The sequence below is a fragment of the Balaenoptera physalus genome (genome assembly GCF_965194825.1).
Source record: "Balaenoptera physalus genome assembly, chromosome: 16".
Taxonomy (NCBI): Eukaryota; Metazoa; Chordata; class Mammalia; order Artiodactyla; family Balaenopteridae; genus Balaenoptera; species Balaenoptera physalus.
Window position 1 is genome coordinate 48,151,059 of NC_138898.1, and position 21,789 is coordinate 48,172,847.

Sequence of the window (21,789 nt, forward strand, 5' to 3'; positions counted from 1 at the left end):
ATTGTTAATTTCAGCTTCCTCCAGTAGACTGCTGCTCTCCTGTGCTTAGATGTTGTAGTGCCAGAAAGTCCTGTGCTTCTGCTGCACTGGCGCTTTCAGCAGAGCTTGTGCACCAGCACCCACTTGGCATTTCTCCATGTTCTTGCCCCTTCTCTGATGTCATACTGCCATTGCTTATTAATTGGTTTGAGGCATGACGCATACCCAGAGGGAGGTTTTTTTTAAATTAAAAATAAATAAGAAAGAATTTTGTAATGTTAAGTTAGATTTGACAGGTCTTTGTGAAATTGTGGCCTTCAAAATATCTTTAAAAGATCTTGAAAAGATTGCCACTTTATCAGGAGAAATCTTCAAGCATTGCAATTCTTATCAGTGAGATAAGCAAAGAAGTAGACTTTGAAAACATTGATTAATTTGCTTCCATTAAAGCCAGGAAAGTAAAATTATAATACATTCTGTGTTATAAATATTTAAACTAATGTGATTTTTCATAATACTTTTTCATTTTTCAATATTGAGCTTTTTGACTTTTCAATATTTTTCAACTACTTTACTGTACTCATTCATTTATTCTTTTTTCACATGAGTCAATATAGTGGCAATCAGTAGGGTTGAAGAGGCACATAAAAGAGATGGAGGTGGGTATAATCTCAGTTTGGCTGAGGAGTTTAAAAATCCAAACAGGAATGAAATACAGAGAGAAACTTTTTGAAATTAAAATGAAACGGATTTCATAATGGTAAAGTAAAAGTAGAAATATCTTTGTGAACTTAGGGTGTTTAAGAAATACCTAATATGGCCAGGGAAGGCTCTCAGGTACTCATCACCAATTCTCATGTTGAAAGCCTCTGACATGTGCCTGCACTGCACACATTTTTCTTTATAATGTTGATCTTATTTAAAAAGAGGTCCTTAGAGAATAGCTGATGCCCTATCTTTCGGGGAGAATGTGCTTCGCATGTACCAGACACTGATCTAAGCATGTATATAAACTCATTTAAACCTCATTACAATGCTCTCTGGTAGGCACTGTTGTTATCCCATTTTACAGATGAGAAAACTCAGGCATGGTGAAAGTAAGTAAGTGACCCAGGTTACGAAGTAAGCACAGAACCTAGATTTGAACCCTAGCAGTCTGGCTCCTGAATCTGGCTTGCAACTGCTAAGCTGCACTGCCTCACACATCTGAGAGTTTCTGAATACAGCAGGATGGAATAGATCAAATATATACATGTTAGTTTTCTATTGCTGCTGTAACGAATTAACAGAATCATTTCAAAAAGTAGGGAACTATTGACAGATATGGGACATAGATTCTATATGTCTGTTTGTAAAGTCTGTCCTTTTCCTATGTATTTTCTCCTCCCTGTGTAGGGAAGTGTGGATATAGGCAACTATGGGTAGGCTGAGAGTTTAAAATAAAAATGTTGAGCCCATTTCAAGAAGGGGAAGGAAGGACTGACAACCCCCCCGTGGTCACACACAATGACCAGGAGAAAGTGTTTCCGAGAATGTGTTGCAAGATGATGGATTTGCCAGATGTCTGGGAAGAGAGCTGTCTGTGCAGACTTTATCCCGAGTCTCCTGGGAGGTGAGGTTCTGCCGGCTCTGCCAAGCCTCGGGAGGTCCTGATGGGCATAATGGAGCAATTACTAAGCTGAGGCGGAGTGGACTTGGTCCAGGAATGGATGAACAGGGAGGCGAGGGACGAGGACCCGGTGGAGGACAGATGTGGGATAAGTAGTCCCGTGAGCACAGGCACTCAGGGCTCGGCTGTGAGAGAGCCCAGCCTAGTCAATGCTGACTCTGGACCCCAAATCACTGGACATGCTTTGGTGACAGATGTGGAGGGAAGTGGGCGTTTTAACTTCCTACTTCATCACGAACCATTAGTGATTCAGTGCTGCAACCTAGTCACGACGATGGTGAGTTCCCACCGAGCCCAGCGTTAGGCGTTATCAACAGTACAGCAGATAGCTGTGCAAGGTTCCTTCAGAAAGCCAATGATTTCATTCCAGGTAATGATTTCCTAAAGTGTATGCATTTAACCGACACACGTGTATCTGTCCACATAGATATGACCTGTAGCAGTTGTCGAGGCACTGGCTCTATTTCTTCAAAATATATTGGTGGTGTAAAGTGAATTGATATCCAATTTTAAAATATTGCACAAAACTTTCCATCAGGAAATCTAAATAATTTTTTTTCCTCAAAAAAATTGGGAAAAACGGTTCTCTCGCTTAAGACTTCCAATTTATTTTTATTTTAAAAGATTACTTCCTTTTTGAGGTCGAGATCTCATTTAGGGACTACATGTGATACTGAGGTGTGGTTGCCAAGCCATCTCCATGCTAAAGGCATGAACACATCTAGCGAGTAATAGGTACTATGTCTCCGTCCTCATGAGGGAGACTTCTCCCCGCAGTGGGCTGCAGCACCAGCTGGTGTAGTTCTGAGGAAACCTTGAATCCCTCTCCTCAACAGTGACCAAAGTGCTCTGCTAGATGATGTATTGATGGACAGAACCCGTAAATGTGGTTGTCATTGCAAAGAGAGAGACATGCTGTCCTGAATATTTGCAAAATGGTCTTGTAAAAATGTTTTGTGAGTGGTAGTTTTATATTATGTTTTCCTTTAGAGATTTAAAGAAATCATTCATTTTGTGCCTGACAGAGACATTTGCACATAATCCACTGTGGGCATTTGGGTTACCTTAATATCAATCACTTTGACTCTTTTAGAAGAATTTTGAAGAGGTTCATACTTAAAGTATTTTTATCCTAACAACATCTCTCCTTCTATGACATTGCTTTGCTTCTGAAGGTCAGCCTTCTTCCTTTTATTTTCTAAAAATGATATCTTTTGTCATAAGTACATTTTTTTCTTTCCAAAACTAATTTTTAAAAAATAGGTCTTAGATATGCATTCATATACTCTATTTCTAATTCATTGTTTTAAACTTTCAGGCTCAACGTTAAAGAAGCTTCTACACACTGGAAATTCTATTAAGGTATTTATTTTAGATGAAAGTGTAATGGCTTTTTTCATTACTCTTAAACTTATTCATGCCATAAAGTGACGAAATTAGGCCATTTTGAAAAAAATTCTTTAAAAGCCATTTAACTTAATTTTTATTTTAATTGAGAAATGATATGACAAATATTGTTAGAGTTTTTGTACTTACATCATAATTTATTGTGCTAGAGATTTTAAACATTATTAGGAGAAAGTGACTTGGGATTCGGAGTTTGGAATCCTGCGTTCTAATTTCGATTCTGCCGTGTGCAGCCAGGGGACCACCGGCGAGGTGCTGACTGCTTCAGCTTTATCATCGGAAGAGAGAAGTTGAACCAATCCTCCCTAAGCTTCAGAGCTAATGTGCCTGATTCTGTTCACCCCAGTAATCTTGTTGTTAAAAATTATAGTTGTCTCTCAATTATTTTTTGCTATTTTCGAGAACGCTTGTGGGGAAAAAGAGCAGCAGAGGCTTACTCTTGAATGTTTATTTGCAGCAGATTGATCTTGTAATTTAGGTTAAAATTGGCTTATTTTAAAATGAATGTGCCTTTTATAAAAGTATACCATTTGATGCTGGAATAAGATGACCCTAAAACCTAAGTGGCAGAAGAAGCCAGCCTGGGATGTATGTTTTATGGAAGATAATTCAACTTCATAGCTATTTAATTTATGTGTGTGCCTTTAATAAGCTAATACATTTTTGGTTTTATATCAGCTTAAACAATCCTAGCCACTCATACTGGAAAGGTTCACTCTCTCTTACCTGTTGGAAAAAAAGAGATGAACTGTCCCTAGTTTCATGATTGTTCCATATTTTGTCCCTCCTATTTTAATTAATGGTCTTATAGCTAAAACTTACCAGCTTGTTATCTTCTGTTTATTATTGGACTTATTGATATTTAATTATCTTAATGCAGTTAACATAAAAAATTGGAGATTTGTGATCGAAGTATGTAGAAAATTTTCTCTTGTTAAATTTGCTATAATTTGGTTAGGTATACATAGAGCCCTGTCATTTTTTGTTGGGTGCTGAATAGCATTATGTATTCAGCATGGTCACCGCTCATCTTACCTGCTGGGCAGGTGTGAGCGGCTGAGCAGAGCAGAGCAGTGCTGAGTCCAGGGCATGTCTGGAAGGGTGTCATGGGATCAGTGTTGATGGGATATCTGTCTTGGTGTATTTGACTTCTCTGGGGGGGTCAGCCAAGCTTTTCTCCCTCCCTCCCTCCCTCCATCCCTCCCTTCCTTCCTTCCTGTCTCTCCTCTTCCTCTTACCTTTCCTGCAGAGCCTGGGGCTTGGCTTGAACACTTGCTGTGGAGGAATCAGCACCACTTTGGTGTAACTGAAAGGAGATCAGGCAGCCCCTCAGTTGCCTGTATTTGGAACTCACTACATCTTTCAGCTGCGTCTGACATTTTTTTCATCTCCTTTGCTTATTTAACCTCTTTTATTGACATCATCTTCCCAGCCATTTAGGAATATAAAAATGGAGTTACCTGTGTTTATGAATTCTAGGAATGGGAAGTTGAAAGTAAGTGCAGAGGAGGAAGAAGGGCACATCTGCCTATATGGATATTTTCTACCAGTGATGCCAACGATTCGGAGCATGGCAAAGGGTAGGAGAGAATAGAGTAGGGACACAGACAGGGGAGCCAGGTCTTCAGGGTCCTATTCAGCTCTAAGTGTCCTGATTTTCAAGAACATCATACATGTGCATAATGTAGTGACATGACAGAAATTCTATCCAAAGCACAGCGTTGATGATACGGGTGCTGTTGCCATAAGGAATGAAATACTGCTAATAGGAAATGCTTAGGTAGCACTTATGTGAGTTGGGCAGTTCTGACTCGCTTCACCCCATACCAGCACTTTGTGGAAAACTCTGTTATCATCCCTGTTTTACAGATGGGGGCGCCGAGGCACAGAGGAGTTAAGTGGTCCTCCACGGCTCACAGCTAAAGCTAGAAAGTGGCTGAGGCTGCACTGGAGCTCAGGCACTCTGGCCCTCGTGCTGGGTTGCAGTGCCCTTGCTTCCTGGTCACTCAGGGAAGGACTCGGTGCAGGACTTCAGTAATGCTTTTAGCTTCTAGGTTATTTTCCCCCAGAACCAATGCTACATTGCAATGCATTTCTACAAATACATGTATGTATTTACTTTTGTTGCCTTTGATATTGTTTTTAGATAAGATGTGAAGGAATCAGACTGTTTCTCCTGTGGCTTCAAGCGCTTCAGACAAACTGTGCAGAAGAGCAGGTGCTGATCTTTGCTTGCCTGGTGCCCGGTTTCCCAGCCATCATGTCGTCCAGGGGGCCCTGTACACTGGAGACACTCATCAATCCTGGCCCCAGCGCAGCTGACGGTGAGCGATGGTGGCACATCTTACAGGTGGAAACAACCCTCCAAGTTGCATTGAGGAATTCCTTGGTCTGTCCTTTTCCTGAATAGAAACCTTGGTTTCATAGATGGGTAGACGTGTTTCGTACTCACAGTAGATTCTTACAAACATTAGAACTGACAGAGTTGGAGCCTGTTTTATATGAAATGATGACAGGAGAGATTTACTGGAGTGGTGGAAACAGGAACGGAAGGGAGGGGACGGCTGTTGGCAGGAGCACAGACACATGGTACGTCCGGAGTGGTACTTTTGTTGCTGTTAATGAGATTTAAATCCGCCTCCCAAACTGCTGCCTGTTGCCCTCATCGCGGTTGTTCTGTAAGTGGGCGTTCATCTGCTCCCCCAGGCTCTTTGTTGCCAGCTGTGTATTTTCGTGCAGCGTTCATGGAAGGACAGTGGTGGCCTCACCGGACTATTAATGCCAGCCGTTTGTGCCCAGTGAGTTTTCAAGGAACTTGCCCGTTAGGGCCACTGATTTATTATTGCCTATCACTTTATTGCTCAGTGACAGGTATTTGATCTTGAGCTGGCCAGAGCAGAATGTGAAAGGGAAAAGAATGGTCCAGTGAGGGAGGTGGCTTCGTGGGCATCTGTCCCTTGTGTCAGATGGGCCTGGCCTGAAGTGTGAGCAGTTCCAGTGGTTGGTACATATATTTTATTTTATTTTTTTTGAAATTTTTATTGGAGTGTAGTTGATTTACAATGTTGTGCTAGTTTCTGCTCTACAGCAAAGTGAGGTACATGTATTTTAATAGAGGCCATTTTTCAAAGCCCTGTTTGAAATTTAACTTTGGTGAAAGAGCTTTCCTTATTTTTCACTCTGCAGCAAAGATATATCCAGAAGAAATCACGCCACTCCTGCCAGCCATATCAGGGGAAAAGATCACTGAGGACCAAACATGCTTTTTTCTTCAAATACTGTTGAAATATATGGTTACTCAGGTATGAGCAAAATTGTGGATAATTCAGTGATGGTCGTATTCTCAGTAGGAAAGAGAAAACATTGCCTCTTTTCTTCCTGTTTGTTCATATTTTATATTTTTGCTTTTTCTTTGAGGTGATCTTATTTGGTATTTCACTAAACATGGAATGTGTGCCAGGACACTTCAGCAGAGACCAGGCCTACATACTAGTGTGTGTGTGTGTGTGTGTGTGTGTGTGTGTGCGCGCGTGCGTGTGTGTTTATGTGTGCGTAAAGGATGCAATTCCGTCCTCCATCTGTCTCCTTTACTTTCACATGGTTTCATATTATTCACACAGAACACTTCACTTATGACACTTCTGCTCACCAAATGTGTGGGATTTGAATCACCTAGTAATTCTCTGTGACACTAGCCGGGTGTCTTACAATTTAACTCACTTCCGACACTCTCTACCTGGAGGTGGCCTCAGGTCTCACAGGAAGGGACTCAGTCCTCTAATGTGCCCCCACCCCCTCAGATGCCAGTCACAGGGCGTCGGTCCCCAGGTTGCCCATGACTTCTGTCCAATCTGCCTACAAATCGGAGGTTCACATGACTCACTCCTCAGGTTCAATTCATTTTCTGAGTGGCTCACAGAACTCTGGGAAACATTGATTTACATTTACCAGTTTATGAAAGGATATGATAGAGGACACGGATGAACAACCAGATGAAGACACACACAGGGTGAGGTCTGGGGGCGTCCTGGGCGCAGGGGCTTCTGTCCCTGTGGATGGGGGTGCGTCCCCCTCCTGGAGCGTCCATGTGTTCAGCCTGGACACTCCCTGAAACCCAGGCTGTTGGGATTTTTCTGGCAGCTTCTTCACGGGGACATGATCAATTATTAACTCCATTTCCAGCTCCCCTCCCGCCTCTGGAACAATGGGGCAGGGGGCGGGGAGAGGTTGAAAATTCCAAGCTTCAGACCGCGGCTTGTCCTCCTGGTGACCAGCCCCGTCCAGGAGCCCGTTCAGAGTTGCCTAGAGCTCTTGTCACTTAGAAGTGACCAGGGTGTTAGGGCCTCTGTGCCAGGAGCCAGGGGCAGAGACCAGAATAGGTATTTCTTTTCTCTCAGAGTTATCTGACGATTTTTGTCTGTTTGCTCCTTTCCTGCCCCTGTTCTCTGTGCTGGTGAGATGGGATGGGGAAGGAGCAAGCCCTAGGCTGACCGGGTGGGTCCGGAACGATTGGGCAGAGCGGGCAGGGGTCCTGAAGGACACCCGTGGAATGATCTCATCCTGCCGTCAGCACGGCCTGCTTTATGGTGTGTGGTCCTTTCTCTGAAATTTACCAGCTGAATACAGAACTAAACTAGGGGATTTATGCCTCTTGGTCTGTATTTCTGAACAGTGATGAGGTTTGGAAAAAGCTACTGCTTCTTTTGTCTCAGCGAACACGTCCCTGGTCCCTGAGCTCCTCCGGGTGTCATCCAGGCTCTGTCCTTCCCGTCACAACCTGATTTGTTGACGTGTAATCTCTGCCATGTCTGCTTCCTCACCCAGTGGGCCTTTGACACCCGCTGTCACCTGCCTCTGCCCCGTCACCGCGAAATCAGGGGCCCTGGATGCACAGGGTTCTAGTGTCAGGTCCAGAGAAGGACACTTGAGTGTTTGTCGTCCTCGACCTTCCGGGTGATTCCAGGGGACCCCCTTCTTTGTCAGGGTCTCTCCTCCTGTGATGCTTCTGCCAGCTTCCCCTCCCATCCTTTCCTCCTTTCCACCTTTCTCTAGGAGACTGTGTTTCTCGCTGCCCTTTCTGCCCACCGTGTCCCGCGGGGCGACCTCGTGTGCTCTCCTCTCCCCGATTCCTTTAGCAGCACCGCAGGCACAGGACTCCCACATCCTGAGCGCCTGGCCTGGGTTCTGTCACCGTCGGGGAGCCCCACGTCCTAGCTGTGCGGCCCCTCCTGCACGCCTCTCAGCCCCATCCATCAGGAGTGGTTGGGTCGGGCTTTGCATCCGTCCCAGGAGAGCAGCAGAGTAGCCAGATCCCGGATGTGCTGGGGGACTTGGGTTTCATTCTAGGCGTGTGACCTCAGATGAGTCCTGTAGCCCCTGGGACCCCATCAGAGGAAGGATTGGTAGAGGGTGGAGGTGACCCCCCTCCACTGTGTGCAGGATTGTGTGTGTGTGTCCGCCAGCCCCCTCCTTCCCTCGGCCTATTGGGTGGGTGGGTCCTTGGAACAGAGCTTCGCCCTTGCCTCACCCGGGGGGGCTTCTGACAGGTGGGAGACGTGGGCCCCTGTGCCCCAGGTCGGCCACGGCCCCTCCTGCCTGGACCGCAGGTGCCCCAGGGGAGCCGAGTCAGGAAGGGGTCGGGAAGCTCTGCTCTAGAGCGCGCTGTGGTCTCACAAATGAGACGGCCACTGGCAGGCATTCTCTAAGGGCCAGTTCACGCCACGTTTGCCTCGGTCGTGGGAGGACCCTCCGTCCCCCACCCCCGTCACCATCTGGGCTCCTGGCCTGTGTGGGCCTCTCCCTGCGGGGGAGCTATTTGCAGTGCTCCCACCGGGGGATGCGGTGCTGGGTATTTGAGGGGGAAACAGTGTCTCGACACTGTGAAAGGGTTAAACTTAAATTGTAGCTGGACTGGGAGGCCAGGTTTATCCCAGCCTGTGGATTGCTTTTTTTTCTTTTAATTGAAATACAGTTGCTTTACAATACTGTGTTAGTTTCAGGTGTACAGCAAAGTGACTCAGTTATACATATAGCCTATGGATTGCTTTTCATGCCCTTTCCAAGATTCCATAGCTTTGCGTTTTGAGAATGATTTTGCATGTAGGTAACACTGGATAAAATTCTTGCAAGGGATTGTTTCCTTAATTCTTGTTTATTGTAAATGGCCTTTTTTGAATTAAAAAAAAAACACCTGATTACTTCTGACAGAACATTTTAAGGGCACAAAGAACGTTAAATCATTACAGAGAACATGTAGAAAAAAATATGGGCATGATGTAGTAGGACAAGTTTAAAAAGATATGGTATCATTGTTTTTTTTTCTTGACTATCCGGTAAAAATGCTGTTTTTAACCTAGTTACTGTTTCGTTTTGAAGTATTCCTTCTTGTCATCTTTTGAGTTTTAAGATGTTATTACATAATCGTCACTGCTATTTCTCACGTTTTTTATCTAGGATAGGGATTTTAATAACATAGCATTTCAGTTGAGTATTCATTAACCTGAAATGTAACTATATATATGATTTTCCCATGTGTGATCTGAAGGCCGCAAGCTTGGAGTGGAAGCACAAGGAGAATCAAGAGACTGGTTTTAAATTTCTTTTTACATTGTTTAGAAAGTATTACCTTCCTCATTTGTTTCCATCATTTACCAAGTTAACGAACATCTACAAGCCTGTGCTTGGTAAGTACTGGTGGGCTGTGTGTCCCGCCTCTTCCAAAGTGGGCTTTGAGTATTTTTAAATAAAATAATCATTCTTTCTCATGTTTAATGGTAACTTTGTTGTAAGAAGTTTACAGTTTCCTAATGAATGATTTTAATTATTTGTACAAACTAAGATTTACCTCAGTTCACAGCAATAAAGGGAATCTGTGGCTCCTGTACTTAGAAGTAATTTGATGTGTATCATGGTATTTTTGGTGTAATTACATTTAATAAAGTTTTAAATGTAAAAAAAGCCTGAATTTCCTGAAGTATACTCTTACGGGTGGCGGGGTGTGGAGACCCCAGACCTTGCCCAGGGATGAGGCCAGAGAGATAGGAGACGTAAGGGGATTTCTAATTTAGCTTCCAGGGTTTTCCTTCTATAAGAGGTGAGGACGCATAGGACAGAAGCATCCCTTGCAGTGGTGGCGGAGGGAGTGGGGTGCTGGACAAATCTTTCTCTCCCTATTATTTTAAAATGAGTGAAAATAGTTCAAATAAATGATCAAGAACAGTTTTGGAAGAGAAAAGGTCACAACAGCCATTAACGCCTCTGGGGAGTGTGGACAGCTAATTCAGTTATCTTTGGATGTCTCTGTGCTCACCCACACACCTGGGCAAGGAGAAGCAGCTGAAGCTCGGCTCACTTGGAAAGTGGTAGAAGTGCTGACTTTTAGTGGTACCAGGGTATGTATTTTGTTAGCTATATATTTGTGGGTACTTTTTTCAAAAATTGTTTCTGGTTTTATAAGTCCTCCATTTCATTGTAGAAAACATGGTGTATTGTTACTATCCTTAGATTAAAAGGGATTTGCTGAGAACTTTTCTGCTGCACGTATTTCAGTAAGAGAGTTGAACTTACAGCAAATGGTATCTCAGATTCAATACCATATCATTTTCATATTAATTATGGTATTTAAAGAATGAGAAGTGGACTTCTTATTAATACTTTGGAAATGGTGGTGTCTGATATCTCCAAGATGAAACATGACTGTCTGAATTCTTTTAGACATAAAGTAGATTATACTAATTCTATGTCTTTGGATGCATCTAAAGGGAAAAGGATATAAAACTAAAGATTAGTAGATTTGATCAGTGTAACGTTAGATGATAAAATACCTAATGCGATTAAAAAATGTCTATACATGCTTTTACGTCTATTCTAGTCATAAAATAAGGTTAAATTAGTTATATGTGAAAAGATTTTCGCTATTATAATCTCATGTAATTTCTCAAATTCGTTAAAAAGAGTTATGACCTTTGTTTTTCCACAGCTGTATACATAGTTGTATGTAGATAATAGCAACCACCACCCCGCGTTGGTCAGACTGCAAGGCAGACCCAGAGATGAGCCTACCAGAAGATGCCATTTTTAATCACTTGGGTTTTTAAATCTCAGCTGCTGTTTAAACAACCAGATATATGTCTATTTAATTAGAAACTGAAACATTTGTAGGGTTACATGATGTTAAGACTCACTAACCTGATCATGTGTTCTTTTGTCTTGCAGACATCCCCCACTTGAGACCAAAGCCCGTGTATGTTACTACAACTCGAGACAGTGAGAACACTTACAGCACAAAAACCCCATACATGGCAGCTCGCGTTGTTTTTATTAAGTGGATCGTGACTTTCTTTTTGGAAAAAAAGTATCTAACTGCAACACAAAACACTAAGAATGGAGTTGATGTATTGCCCAAAATCATTCAGGTATGTCATTCATCACTTTTTTATCTTTCAATTCTGGTGTCATAACCTATACTTACACCAGAGTAATTGACTATCAAGGTTATTGGCTCTCACAGGTTGTTGGTCATAGGGACTCGATTTACTGGCTCCTCTGTCTGTACTGTTGAGGTTTCAGAGGAAGCTGTGAGTTGGAAGCACTTGCCGTGCTCTGTGGGTGTTGCCATGACAAGGCGACCCTGGGGCCGAGGGAGGCCTTCTGAGCAGGTGACTGAGCTGTGCGCTCCTGGCTCCCTCTCACCTCCCCTGCTTCACTCGGGCCCCAGTGACCTTGAGCATGATGCCGAGGGCCTCTCTTGCCTTGCTCCTCCCAGCCCCAGCAAGGTCCTCAGGAATTGTGAGGTGGTCCATGGAGAGGACCCCTGAGACTGCCAGGTGCCCTCTGGGATCTCAGGGAGGGAAGGGGTGGGTCAGCAGCTCAGGATTTTGGGTGGTGGTTGAGCCACTATGGGGTCCCCAGAAGAGGGGGCTGTGTCTCCCTGAGGCCTGGGTGAAGCCCTCTTCTCACTTGCGGGCTGCGGGGCTTCCCTCTCTCAGTGGCATTGGTCAGACATGTGGGGCTTTCCCGGCAGGCTGTGTGGCTTCGGGCCTTTGTGCAGGCAGAGCAGGACCACTTGTAGAAGTCAGAGAGGCCGCTGTGTGGAGGAGTCATGGTTTCGTGTGCTTTGTTTCACTGGCGCCAAGAACAGGGGCAGGACGTGTGGTCCACTTAGTGCAGGTCGGCTGATGCTCTGCGGTTCCCAGATGTGTGATGTCGGCCTGGGCTGGAGGGTGCACTCCCTGAGGGGCACTGGGTACCCTGATGGCAGAGCACTGAGCCGGTCCAGAGCACAGGCTCCGTGAGAAGAACAACAAAAGACTCGCTAAAAGAAAGTTTTAAAAAACCTTCCATTTCTGAATTTAAAAATTTAGTAGGTAAACTCAAAATGGTAATGATCACTGCTGAGAACAAAATTGGTTTTCTGACGAAATATCCCACAACACTGATAAAAAAATCAGAGATGGAAATAGAAACTAACAGATAAAACCTTAGGTGCAGACCTACCTTGCAGATATTGTGAGGACAGAAGGAGAAAAGAATGAGAAGTAATAATTGAACGAACAGTAAGAAAAGTTTACCTAAGCTAAAAAAAAAAAGTCATGCCTTAAACTGAAAGGGCCTTTGAGTCCCAGGAAGAATTAGCAAAACAGACACCAACCTAAACAGACATTTGGCTTTCAGGGATTAAGGAAAAATGCTACAGACTTCCAAACAGGAACTGCAGTTATTTCAAAGGAATGACACTGAGATTAGCACCAAATATCTAATGAAATCTGCAGCCCTGGAAGCCAGAGGAAACTGTCTGTCTGTTCCTTGGTCCGTCCCTTTCTCAGAGTCTCACTTCATATCACGCACCTAAGCACTTGGTCACATTGGTTTAAGGCCTAAGTTGACTTAAGGTCTAAATATAAAAACAAAGTGATAAAGAACTTAGGAAAAAATCTAGGAGAATGTATAAATTTGGGAAGTGGGAGACCACCTTTGGTAGAGATGAAACCCACAAACCAAAGACTAATCGAGGTTTGACTTTATTTTAAAAAATAGAAAAAGATTTCTAATGTCAAAAGATAACGTAAAGCCAGGCCCAAGCAATAGACTGTGAAAAGCATTGGTCACATCATGACTGTTCATAGTCTCTGCTGTATAAAGAGCACCTATGAATAGACATGAGACAAATAAGTTAACTGAAAATGGACAAAGGAGGTGAAAGGAGGTGAAAGGCAATTCACAGAAGAGGAAATAAAAATGGCCCTGGGTCTCTCCAGCAGTCAGGAAAACACAGGTAGTTCTGAGCCACGATGAGAGGCCTTTATTCACCCATCAGGTAGACAAAAACTAAAAATCCTCAGGTAGACAAAAATTTGTAGGAAATATAAGAAACTCAGTCACACTCTGATGAATTTTTCATGGCGTCTTAATGTAGTTATGCAGGCAATTCAAAACACTATCGTAGAAAGGATGTAACTTCTTCCTGCCTAGTTTCAAAATTTCGGAAAATCATCACCTGTATTTATTGAAAATAAGTTGCGCATTCTTGAAAAATACATTTGGAGGATGAGAAGTAGCAAGACTAGCAAATTAACCACTGCTTCCAGGTTCTAATTTTTTCCCTGTTGACTCTTCACACTTGTGACTCATTTCCTTTTATTATATAGCTAAAAGTGTCATAAGGTTCTGCCCTCCTGAGTCGGTTAGGAGAGTTTTATCACCCTAACAGGAAAAAGGCACCAGAACTCAAACTGTCATATCCATAAAAGAAATGTTTCAATATCATAAAAGAGAAGCTCGAGGTAAGGCTGGCCGAGGCTGTGTCTGGTGCCCGCCCTCTCCCTTGTTCTCTCCTTCGCCCTTTCCCTCTGCTCCTGCCTGAAGGTTGCAGCAGCAGCTGGGGCCCTACTTTCCTAGTTCATGTTTAAAGACAGGCCAGAAGTGCAGAGCCCTTCCCTTTTGTCTTTGGGGAACAATTTAGGTTACCTGTGCGCTCTGAGGACAAGAATAAGTTGCTGATTGGCTCAGATCTGGGGGTGTGAACAGCCCAGGGGGGCGGCGACCAGCTTCCAGGAAGCAGAAGGCTCCCCTGGCGTGGGGGGTCAGCTTCCTGTGAGGCAGGTGCGCTGCATGCGAGGGGTGGGCGCAGAGCACTGGGGTTCCGTGAGGGGGGAAGGGATGCTGGGCAGACACCATCCAGGCCCACGGCTACTGTGCCCTGAAGGTGGCCATGCCCAGACATGGCCACTGCTGTGGTCCAGGCTGTTAATACACCTTGCAGTCAGTTGTTATGTTAGTTTCCTGCTGCTGCTGTAGCTAATCACCACAAATGTATTATCTTACAGCTCTGGAAGCCAGAAAGCCAAAATCGGTCTCAGTGGGCTAAAATCAAGGTGTGGGCAGCTCTGTGTTCCCTCTGGAGGCTCCGGCGCTGGAGGGGGTCCATGCTCTTGCCTTACCTGGCCTCCAGAGGCTGCTGCATTTCCCCAGCTCACCACCCCTCATCACATCGTTTCTCCCTCTGTTTCCATCTTCACATCACCTTCTCTGTGTCTGCTCCTCCTGCCTCCTTGTGGATCCTTGTGGTTACATTGGGACCACCCAAGTAATTCAGGGTCCTCTCCCTATCTCAGCATCCTTAATTTAGTCACATCTGCTCAGTCCCTTCTGCCACGTAAGGCAGCACAGTCAAAGGTTCCGGGATTCCGGGCGCGTGGACATCTTGGTCATTATTCAGCCAACCTCTCTCCTTGTGTTTCCATTTCTGCCTTACAATTCTGTTTTCCCTCTTATCTCATGTGTGTCTACCGTCTGTTCTGCTCCTCATTTACATCATACAGGAGAAAAAGCAGTTTAAACAACTGAATATTAAATTTTGGAAATGGAGTTGTAGGAATAAAAGCACATGTAATTGTATTTATCTCCTGAAAGTTTTTGTTTGGAGTTTCAAGTTTAATATAATTTTATCCGTGTAAGGTCAACATCACTGTCTAAGTCAGGTGATCCAGAATCTCTTTTCAAAGAATGTACTGCTCTTATAAAAGCCCTTTAAAACAATATTTTAAATGCTGCTTCCAAATAGAGTTCACACTTTTGCCACTATTACTGTGTTAAAGGTCATGTATGGGGGTTTTTGTGTGTGTGTTTTTCCAAAGTGAATTTACTTCCTTTTGATCTAGAACTAATAACTTTGACAGTACTTTTCACCAGGGAGGAAAGGAATTAGCTCACTTAGCCCTCGGAGAATCTGGTTTGACAGATATTCTTGTTTGGTGGCATCATTCATGGGAGAGGAAGAATACGGTTGCCTGGAAATCTGGTACGACAGATATTCTTGTTTGGTGGCATCATTCATGGGAGAGGAAGAATACGGTTGCCTGGAAATCTGGTACCATGTTGGCAACAATGACCACAAATCCCCCTTTCAAACCTGAACATTCTTGGTGCTTCATCTCAGCCTAACGTGTTTTCAGTGAACTATTATTTATTCCTTGGTAATTCATTTTTGTGTGATATAGAAGTACTTCAGCATGTATTAGAGAAAGCGGAGTAGTGATTTTAAAATTTCAGTAGCACATTAATTAAGCATTAAAACCCAAAGAACTCCATGAGGGAATGAAAAAAAGTGTGCGATACTAAGACAGTTGATCACACTTATTTGTATGATAACTCTTTAGTTACAGTGTTAAAGTACCACTTTTACTAATTCTGAGCCAGCCCTTCAATAATGATTCATGGGCTATGGGTTTCCCGAAATTGTTGTATCTTATGGGGTGAACAGTTAGAAAAGATGAATCACACAACTTGACACCCCTGGGGAAGCTTGTGTATCACACAGACCCACTTGCCTGTCGACTGCCACTCTAGTGCTCTGTGTTCTTACTTCTATCAAGGCAAGCGTAGGCTGCCTCCAACCCCGTGGGCAAATCATGATGGGGAATTGAGTGGCATCAGGCATCACCAGCAGAACGGCAGCTGCGTCCTCATTTCACACCTGCTTTGTGGGTATCCTCATCTGGCCTGACCCTGAGGGTGAGCAAGTCTCAGTATGAGCCATGGGTTGAGAGGAAACCAGGGTGGGGAGGGGAGGGATTAAGTGGCAGCCTGTAGCATGCAATTTCCTGAGCCCTGACAGCACAGACCTAGTCCAAGCAGATATGTCTGTTTCACTGGCTAAGCCTTCATCATATGGCAAAGAGATAAAAAGCATCTTTATATTTACCACCGGAATCAACTAATACTAAAGTATAGTTGAGAATTCCAGCTTGATTGTAGTGGGCAGAAAATGGACCTCTCTCTGTAGTTAATTCGTATTCATGCTCTTATTGTTAATCTTCAGAAAAGAGGCAAGAAATGAATAAACTTGAATTACCAGTTTGTTTCCACTCTCATCACTTACTATAATTATAAACGTCTGTTAAAACATACAGATGTTTTTGGAAAGCATCCTTTTGTTGGTGTGAACTAGAGGAGGCTGAGAAAAGCACTGTTTTATCTAGAGAAGTTTTTTCAATTTATGGCATGCTGGGAAATTCATCTATGTTATCATTATGTTCTATTTGGATCACAGAGCTCACTTTTTTTTTTTTTTAAACTTTTGGGTTTATTCATTTATTTATTTATTTATTTATTTATGGCTGTGTTCGGTCTTCGTTTCTGTGCGACGGCTTTCTCTAGTTGTGGCAAGTGGGGGCCACTCTTCATTGCGGTGCGCGGGCCTCTCACTGTCGTGGCCTCTCTTGTTGCGGAGCACAGGCTCCAGACGCGCAGGCTCAGTAAATTGTGGCTCACGGGCCTAGTTGCTCCGCGGCATGTGGGATCTTCCCAGACCAGGGCTCGAACCCGTGTCCCCTGCACTGGCAGGCAGACTCTCAACCACTGCGCCACCAGGGAAGCCCTAAACATAATTCTTTACATACATGATTTTAGTTATCTAATTGCTGTGTTATCTAATTCGTTATCTAATGACCTCAAAATGGAGTGGCTTAAAACAACAACCCTTTAATCATATTACTTATTTCCCTTTTTGGGTCAGGAATTTGGGAGGGATTTGGTTGGACAATTTGTATGCTTCATGTGGCATTAGCTGAGGTCAGTGGGTGGTGGTCAATGGCTGGTTGGTCCAGAGGGTCCAGGATGACTTCATTCCCGTGCCTGTTACTCTGATGGGTGCAGCTGGAAGGCTGGGCTCCACTGGGCCTCCCTTTCCACGTAGCCCCTCTAGCAAGGCAGTTGGACTTCTTCCCTGGCCGCTTAGGGCTCCGAGAGCAAAAGTTCACAGAGATGCCAAGCGGGAGTGGTCAGCCTCCTGGGCCTGGGTCCTGAGAAGGCACAGGTCCCCTCCACCCTTCCGTTCTGCTGGTTAACTCTATCCCCCAGCCCATGGGGATCCAAAGCAGGGGACACAGATTTCCCCCTTCTGCAGAGGGAGTGCCAAAGAATTTGTGGCCATTTAAAATTTTCTATGTAAGTATGTGTATACTTTTTTTTTTTTTTTTTGGCTTGTTGGGAAAATGAAAGTTACTGATCAAAAAGTCACAGTTTATTAAGCCATAAAGGACGTTAGATTTAATCTAACCTCCATGCTTTACAGATTAAAAATGTATGTGTATCAGTAAAAATGAGTAAAATTTTATTTTTCTCTGCAAGGTAGTTGATCCATCAAAAAGATGAAATAATTTCTGTAGGGTAGCTCACTGCACAGTGTGGCAGTGCCTTTGATAAGCCACACAGGCTTAATATCCCAGGCATGAAGAGAAAAATTACTATCAATATAATTTTCTATTAATTTTCTCTAGAGATTATTATTTGGACATCTGCTTTGCTTTCAAACTACCCTTGGTAGTCGCTGAAGTTATTTTGTGCGACTCATTTCTTGTCACTTTTGTAAAACATATTCACAGTAGGTAGAATTTTAGTGGTATTTAGGTTATATATTTTTGACACAAGAATAATACTGTAATTTGCAAAGATTGAAGCAAAATTACATGTATGTTGTGTTTGGAGGAAATCTTTAATTCTGGGGGAAATGAGAGCAAAAAAACAAATTAAACTTTGTGAATGATTACATAGATTATTTTATTTCTTTGTGCTCCTAAAGCCTCTAAATATTTAAAGTTTTGTAAATATTTTAGTTAAGTTTGATCCGAGATTCTGAGTATAAAACTCAGATCAAGGTCCTTCTCATAAAATACCCTTTAAAGATATTGACACTCCTCCGATCAAGGTGTCACTTACTCATGTGAATCAGATGAAGCTTCCCAGCACTGTGGCTGCAAAAAATCCACCAAATTTTCAAATCTCTGTGACCGTAGATTAAGTGCTGAAGGGTGGAGACCAGAGGTAATGATAATATAAATTCATTTACACATTAATTTATTCTGTGATTTTACAGATATAAACCAAACGTTTTAGGCTGATAACATTTCGCAGCCTCCCTCCCTGCAATACTTTTCCCATTAAAATAACTTAGTTGGGGGAGGAGTTAGTTGGTGAATTAGAAAGTGGGTAAGTGCAGGTCCAGGAGTCCCTTGTGCTCCGAGCAGGGCTGCGTTTCCGCTGCTCTTCAAGTGCATGGTAACCGGAGTCCCTGAAAACAAGGCAAGCCTTCAGTCTTGCCAGGTGTTCTGGAGTCTGGGAGGATCCCTCAGGAGCGGGTGCCTTTCTTGCAGACCGTCGGGGGTGGAGGTGCGGTGCAGGAGCGGGCGCCGGAGCTGGACGGCGGCGGGGCGGCCGAGCAGGACAGAAGCCACTCGGACAGCAGCACCCTGTCCGAGCGCCGGCTCAGCAGCTGCAGCGTCTGCGGCGTTGAGGAGGAGCACCGCGCCGTGTACGAGATGGTCCAGCGCATCCTTCTGTCCACGCGTGGCTACGTCAACTTCGTGAACGAGGTGTTCCGCCAGGTGAGTGTGTGTGTGTGTGTGTGTGTGTGTGTGTGTGTGTGTGGTCACGGAGCTGAAGAGGTTTCTGTTCTTGTCCTTTCACTCATAATACTCCAAGAAATATAATTGACAAGTTGGGCTCCATCACACAGCTCCATAATGATTTCTCTAATCCCACATTTAATGTGTCAAGTGGAGGGCTGTGATTTGGGCTTTTTGGTAATTTTTAATTTTGTTTTTATGACTTTGGTTTTTGTAAAATTCCTACACGGGGTGGGAAGATTTTATATTTGAACAAAATCATCCTGCAAATACCTCGTGTTTCCATAACAAACTTTAAACCCAGAGGGAGGCGGGGAGAAAGCCGCTCCTGAACCCCCGCGGCACTGAACCACCGCGGCATGTGAGCACAGCCGAGACGGCCCGAGGCTGGATTGTTCCAGGGCTGTAGGAGCTCACGAGCTGCAGGTTCCTGCACAGTTGGACTTTGCCCACAGAGGCATATGGCAGGCACCTCCAGTAGAGGTATTTATGGCCTGAGAGGAAAAAGGAGGCTAGGGAGGGGATTCAGAGGAAGGAAAGGAGCCGAGGTCAAGACGTTGAAATAATAGACCTTTGGTGGAAACTGGTGGGTGAGAAGGTGTCGGGATGAGCAGAAGTGCAGACAAGAAAACAGGTGCAGCAAGGGAGGATGCTGGAGAGGTCAGAGCAGCCCCGAGCAGCCTGCCCACCGCTGCAGCTGATTCACTGTCTGGACATGTGTGTGACTGGACGCTTGTGTGACTGTCACAGTGGGGAGGGAGGTGCTGCTACTGGCATCTAGTGGGAGGGAGCCTGGATGATTCTAAGCATCTATGGTGCACAGGACAGCATCCCCCCAACCCCCCGGCCCGTGACACGTGTGCCCACAAGGCAGTAGTGCTGCTGGGCAGAAACCCTCAGCTGCAGCTTCGGACATAGGAAGCAGGGCCTTGATGGGGTGAGACAGTGGCCTGGCACATGGAAGCAGCCGTTGGCCACCTGCGTCTTGGAACCGGTGCCCCGGGAAGTGGAGAGCTTGTGTGTGATGAGGGGATGGTCGTTCAGTCTGTGCCCCGAGCAGAGAGGGAGGCCCTCGGATGGCAGAAACCTGTTTGGGGGAGAGGAGGGGTCTGTTCACACATGGGCAATGCACGTGCACCACCAAGAGCTTCCCGTGGAGGTGAGACCCGCGTGGGGAAGGAGGAGACCTTCACCTCTGAGACTTACAGGAAAACAACCTCCACCAAGAGTGACAGTCCCAGAACAATCCACAGCACTCTAGAGGTTTTACTGTATTTTGTATTTTAATCAATAAAAAATTTCTACTTAAGAAAATGGTGAGAAAGTGGCCATGGACAACATGGAACAAGCAAGCACGGCTGTTTTCCTGTAACACCTTACTTACAAAAATTAAGTGCCAGGCTGGATTTGCATTGTGGATCGTAGTTTGCTGATCCTGATCTATAGTAATGTTTTAAACGCTTGGATACAAATACTTAAAATCAGATATCATTAACAAAGCTTTTCAATTTTGCACAAGAGACAAGTGCTAAATTGATGTGGTTCTACCTATATTGCGTATTTATTTATTTATTATACACATAGTTCCATTTGCATCCATTATTGGCATTCCACCCCTGGCAATAGTGTGTTCTAAGTTCTAAATTCAATCAAAATCCTAGATCCAGTGTAAATTCAGTTTTGAAGTAGAAACTGCATCATTGAGGTAACTGCAGACTACTTATGCCTAAAGTTAAGAGCCATCTTTGTACCATGAAATTCAAAAACGTTTACATTTTATAATTATTCTTAATCAAATCTAATTTGAAAGCTTATGTGAAATTTCAAATATGATTATTATGCATTGGTAAAATACTGAAATAGAGACATTTGGGAAAAGGGGCATGGGTTTGAACATTGCGTTTTATTGCCCTCTCTTGGTCAATGATGAAGTTTTCTTCTATGGAAGACAAAATGTGACTTCTTTTATAATAATTTCTTTTTTAATTTTAAATCCTTCAGAGACTAAGCCTAAAGGCTGTTAAAGTTTAAAAATGTGCATTCATTCAAGAAGTGCACGTTTTCAGTGTGGAGTTAAGATGTGTGTGTACGTAACAGAGAACAGCGCAAGAGGCAGGTCGGATGTCCACACGCATGATGTGGGAACAAAGGCCCACGAGGACCACTGGGGGCTGGGCGGCTCAGGGCGGGGCTGACGGAGCAGTCACCTCAGACTGGATGGTTCAATGAGTTGAAGGCGGTGGCCGTAGACAGTTCCTGAGGGAGATGAGGTTTGGCAAGGTTCAAGGCAGTCTCCAGCAGGCAGGCTGGGCGGGTGGAGTGCGTCAGGAGGGCGGTTCTGATCCCTTGGTCACTCCACCAGAAACTTGTCTCCTAACTGCTATTTTTCAGGCTACCTTGTGTGATCATTTGTTGGTCATGAAATCAATGTAGTGGGTCAAGAGCCAGTATTTTTTTTTAAATTAATGAAATAAAGTAAAATAGAACAGACCAAAAAAATTCACAGTGCAGTGCATATTGTAAGAATTAGTATTTCTTTGTGAAACTTCTGACTTATTTTTGTGTATACTACATACACAAATGCATGTATCCTTATGGAAAATGTCTTACTTAGGTTATGATCTGAAATGAAAGTACTGCTCTAAAGGACATTTGTTCACTAGGTTGTTTTGTTGGTAGTTTGGTTTTATTTTAAAGAGCAACTTTATTTAAAAAAAAGATGACTTCATTAGATAAAGATAGTATCTTTCTATAGATGTAAGTATAGTGGAAAAGCCAAAACAAATCACTCAAACACTGCCATCCAAGTAACTGTTATCAGTGTTAGAAGAG

The 21,789-nt window shown here is 44.0% G+C and overlaps 1 protein-coding gene across 6 annotated transcripts in view; it reads left to right on the forward strand.

The window, feature by feature from the left end:
- The window catches only part of RALGAPA2 (Ral GTPase activating protein catalytic subunit alpha 2), a 281,664-nt gene that overhangs the window by 53,649 nt on the left and 206,226 nt on the right, over positions 1-21,789 (forward strand). For all 6 annotated transcript variants that reach the window (XM_082431631.1, XM_082431628.1, XM_082431630.1 and 3 more), the window contains exons 5-10: positions 2,967-3,010; positions 5,202-5,379; positions 6,242-6,357; positions 9,600-9,738; positions 11,270-11,469; positions 18,706-18,936. In XM_082431631.1, coding sequence (XP_082287757.1) covers positions 2,967-3,010; positions 5,202-5,379; positions 6,242-6,357; positions 9,600-9,738; positions 11,270-11,469; positions 18,706-18,936 — 908 coding nt within the window. The remainder of the gene's footprint in view (positions 1-2,966; positions 3,011-5,201; positions 5,380-6,241; positions 6,358-9,599; positions 9,739-11,269; positions 11,470-18,705; positions 18,937-21,789) is intronic.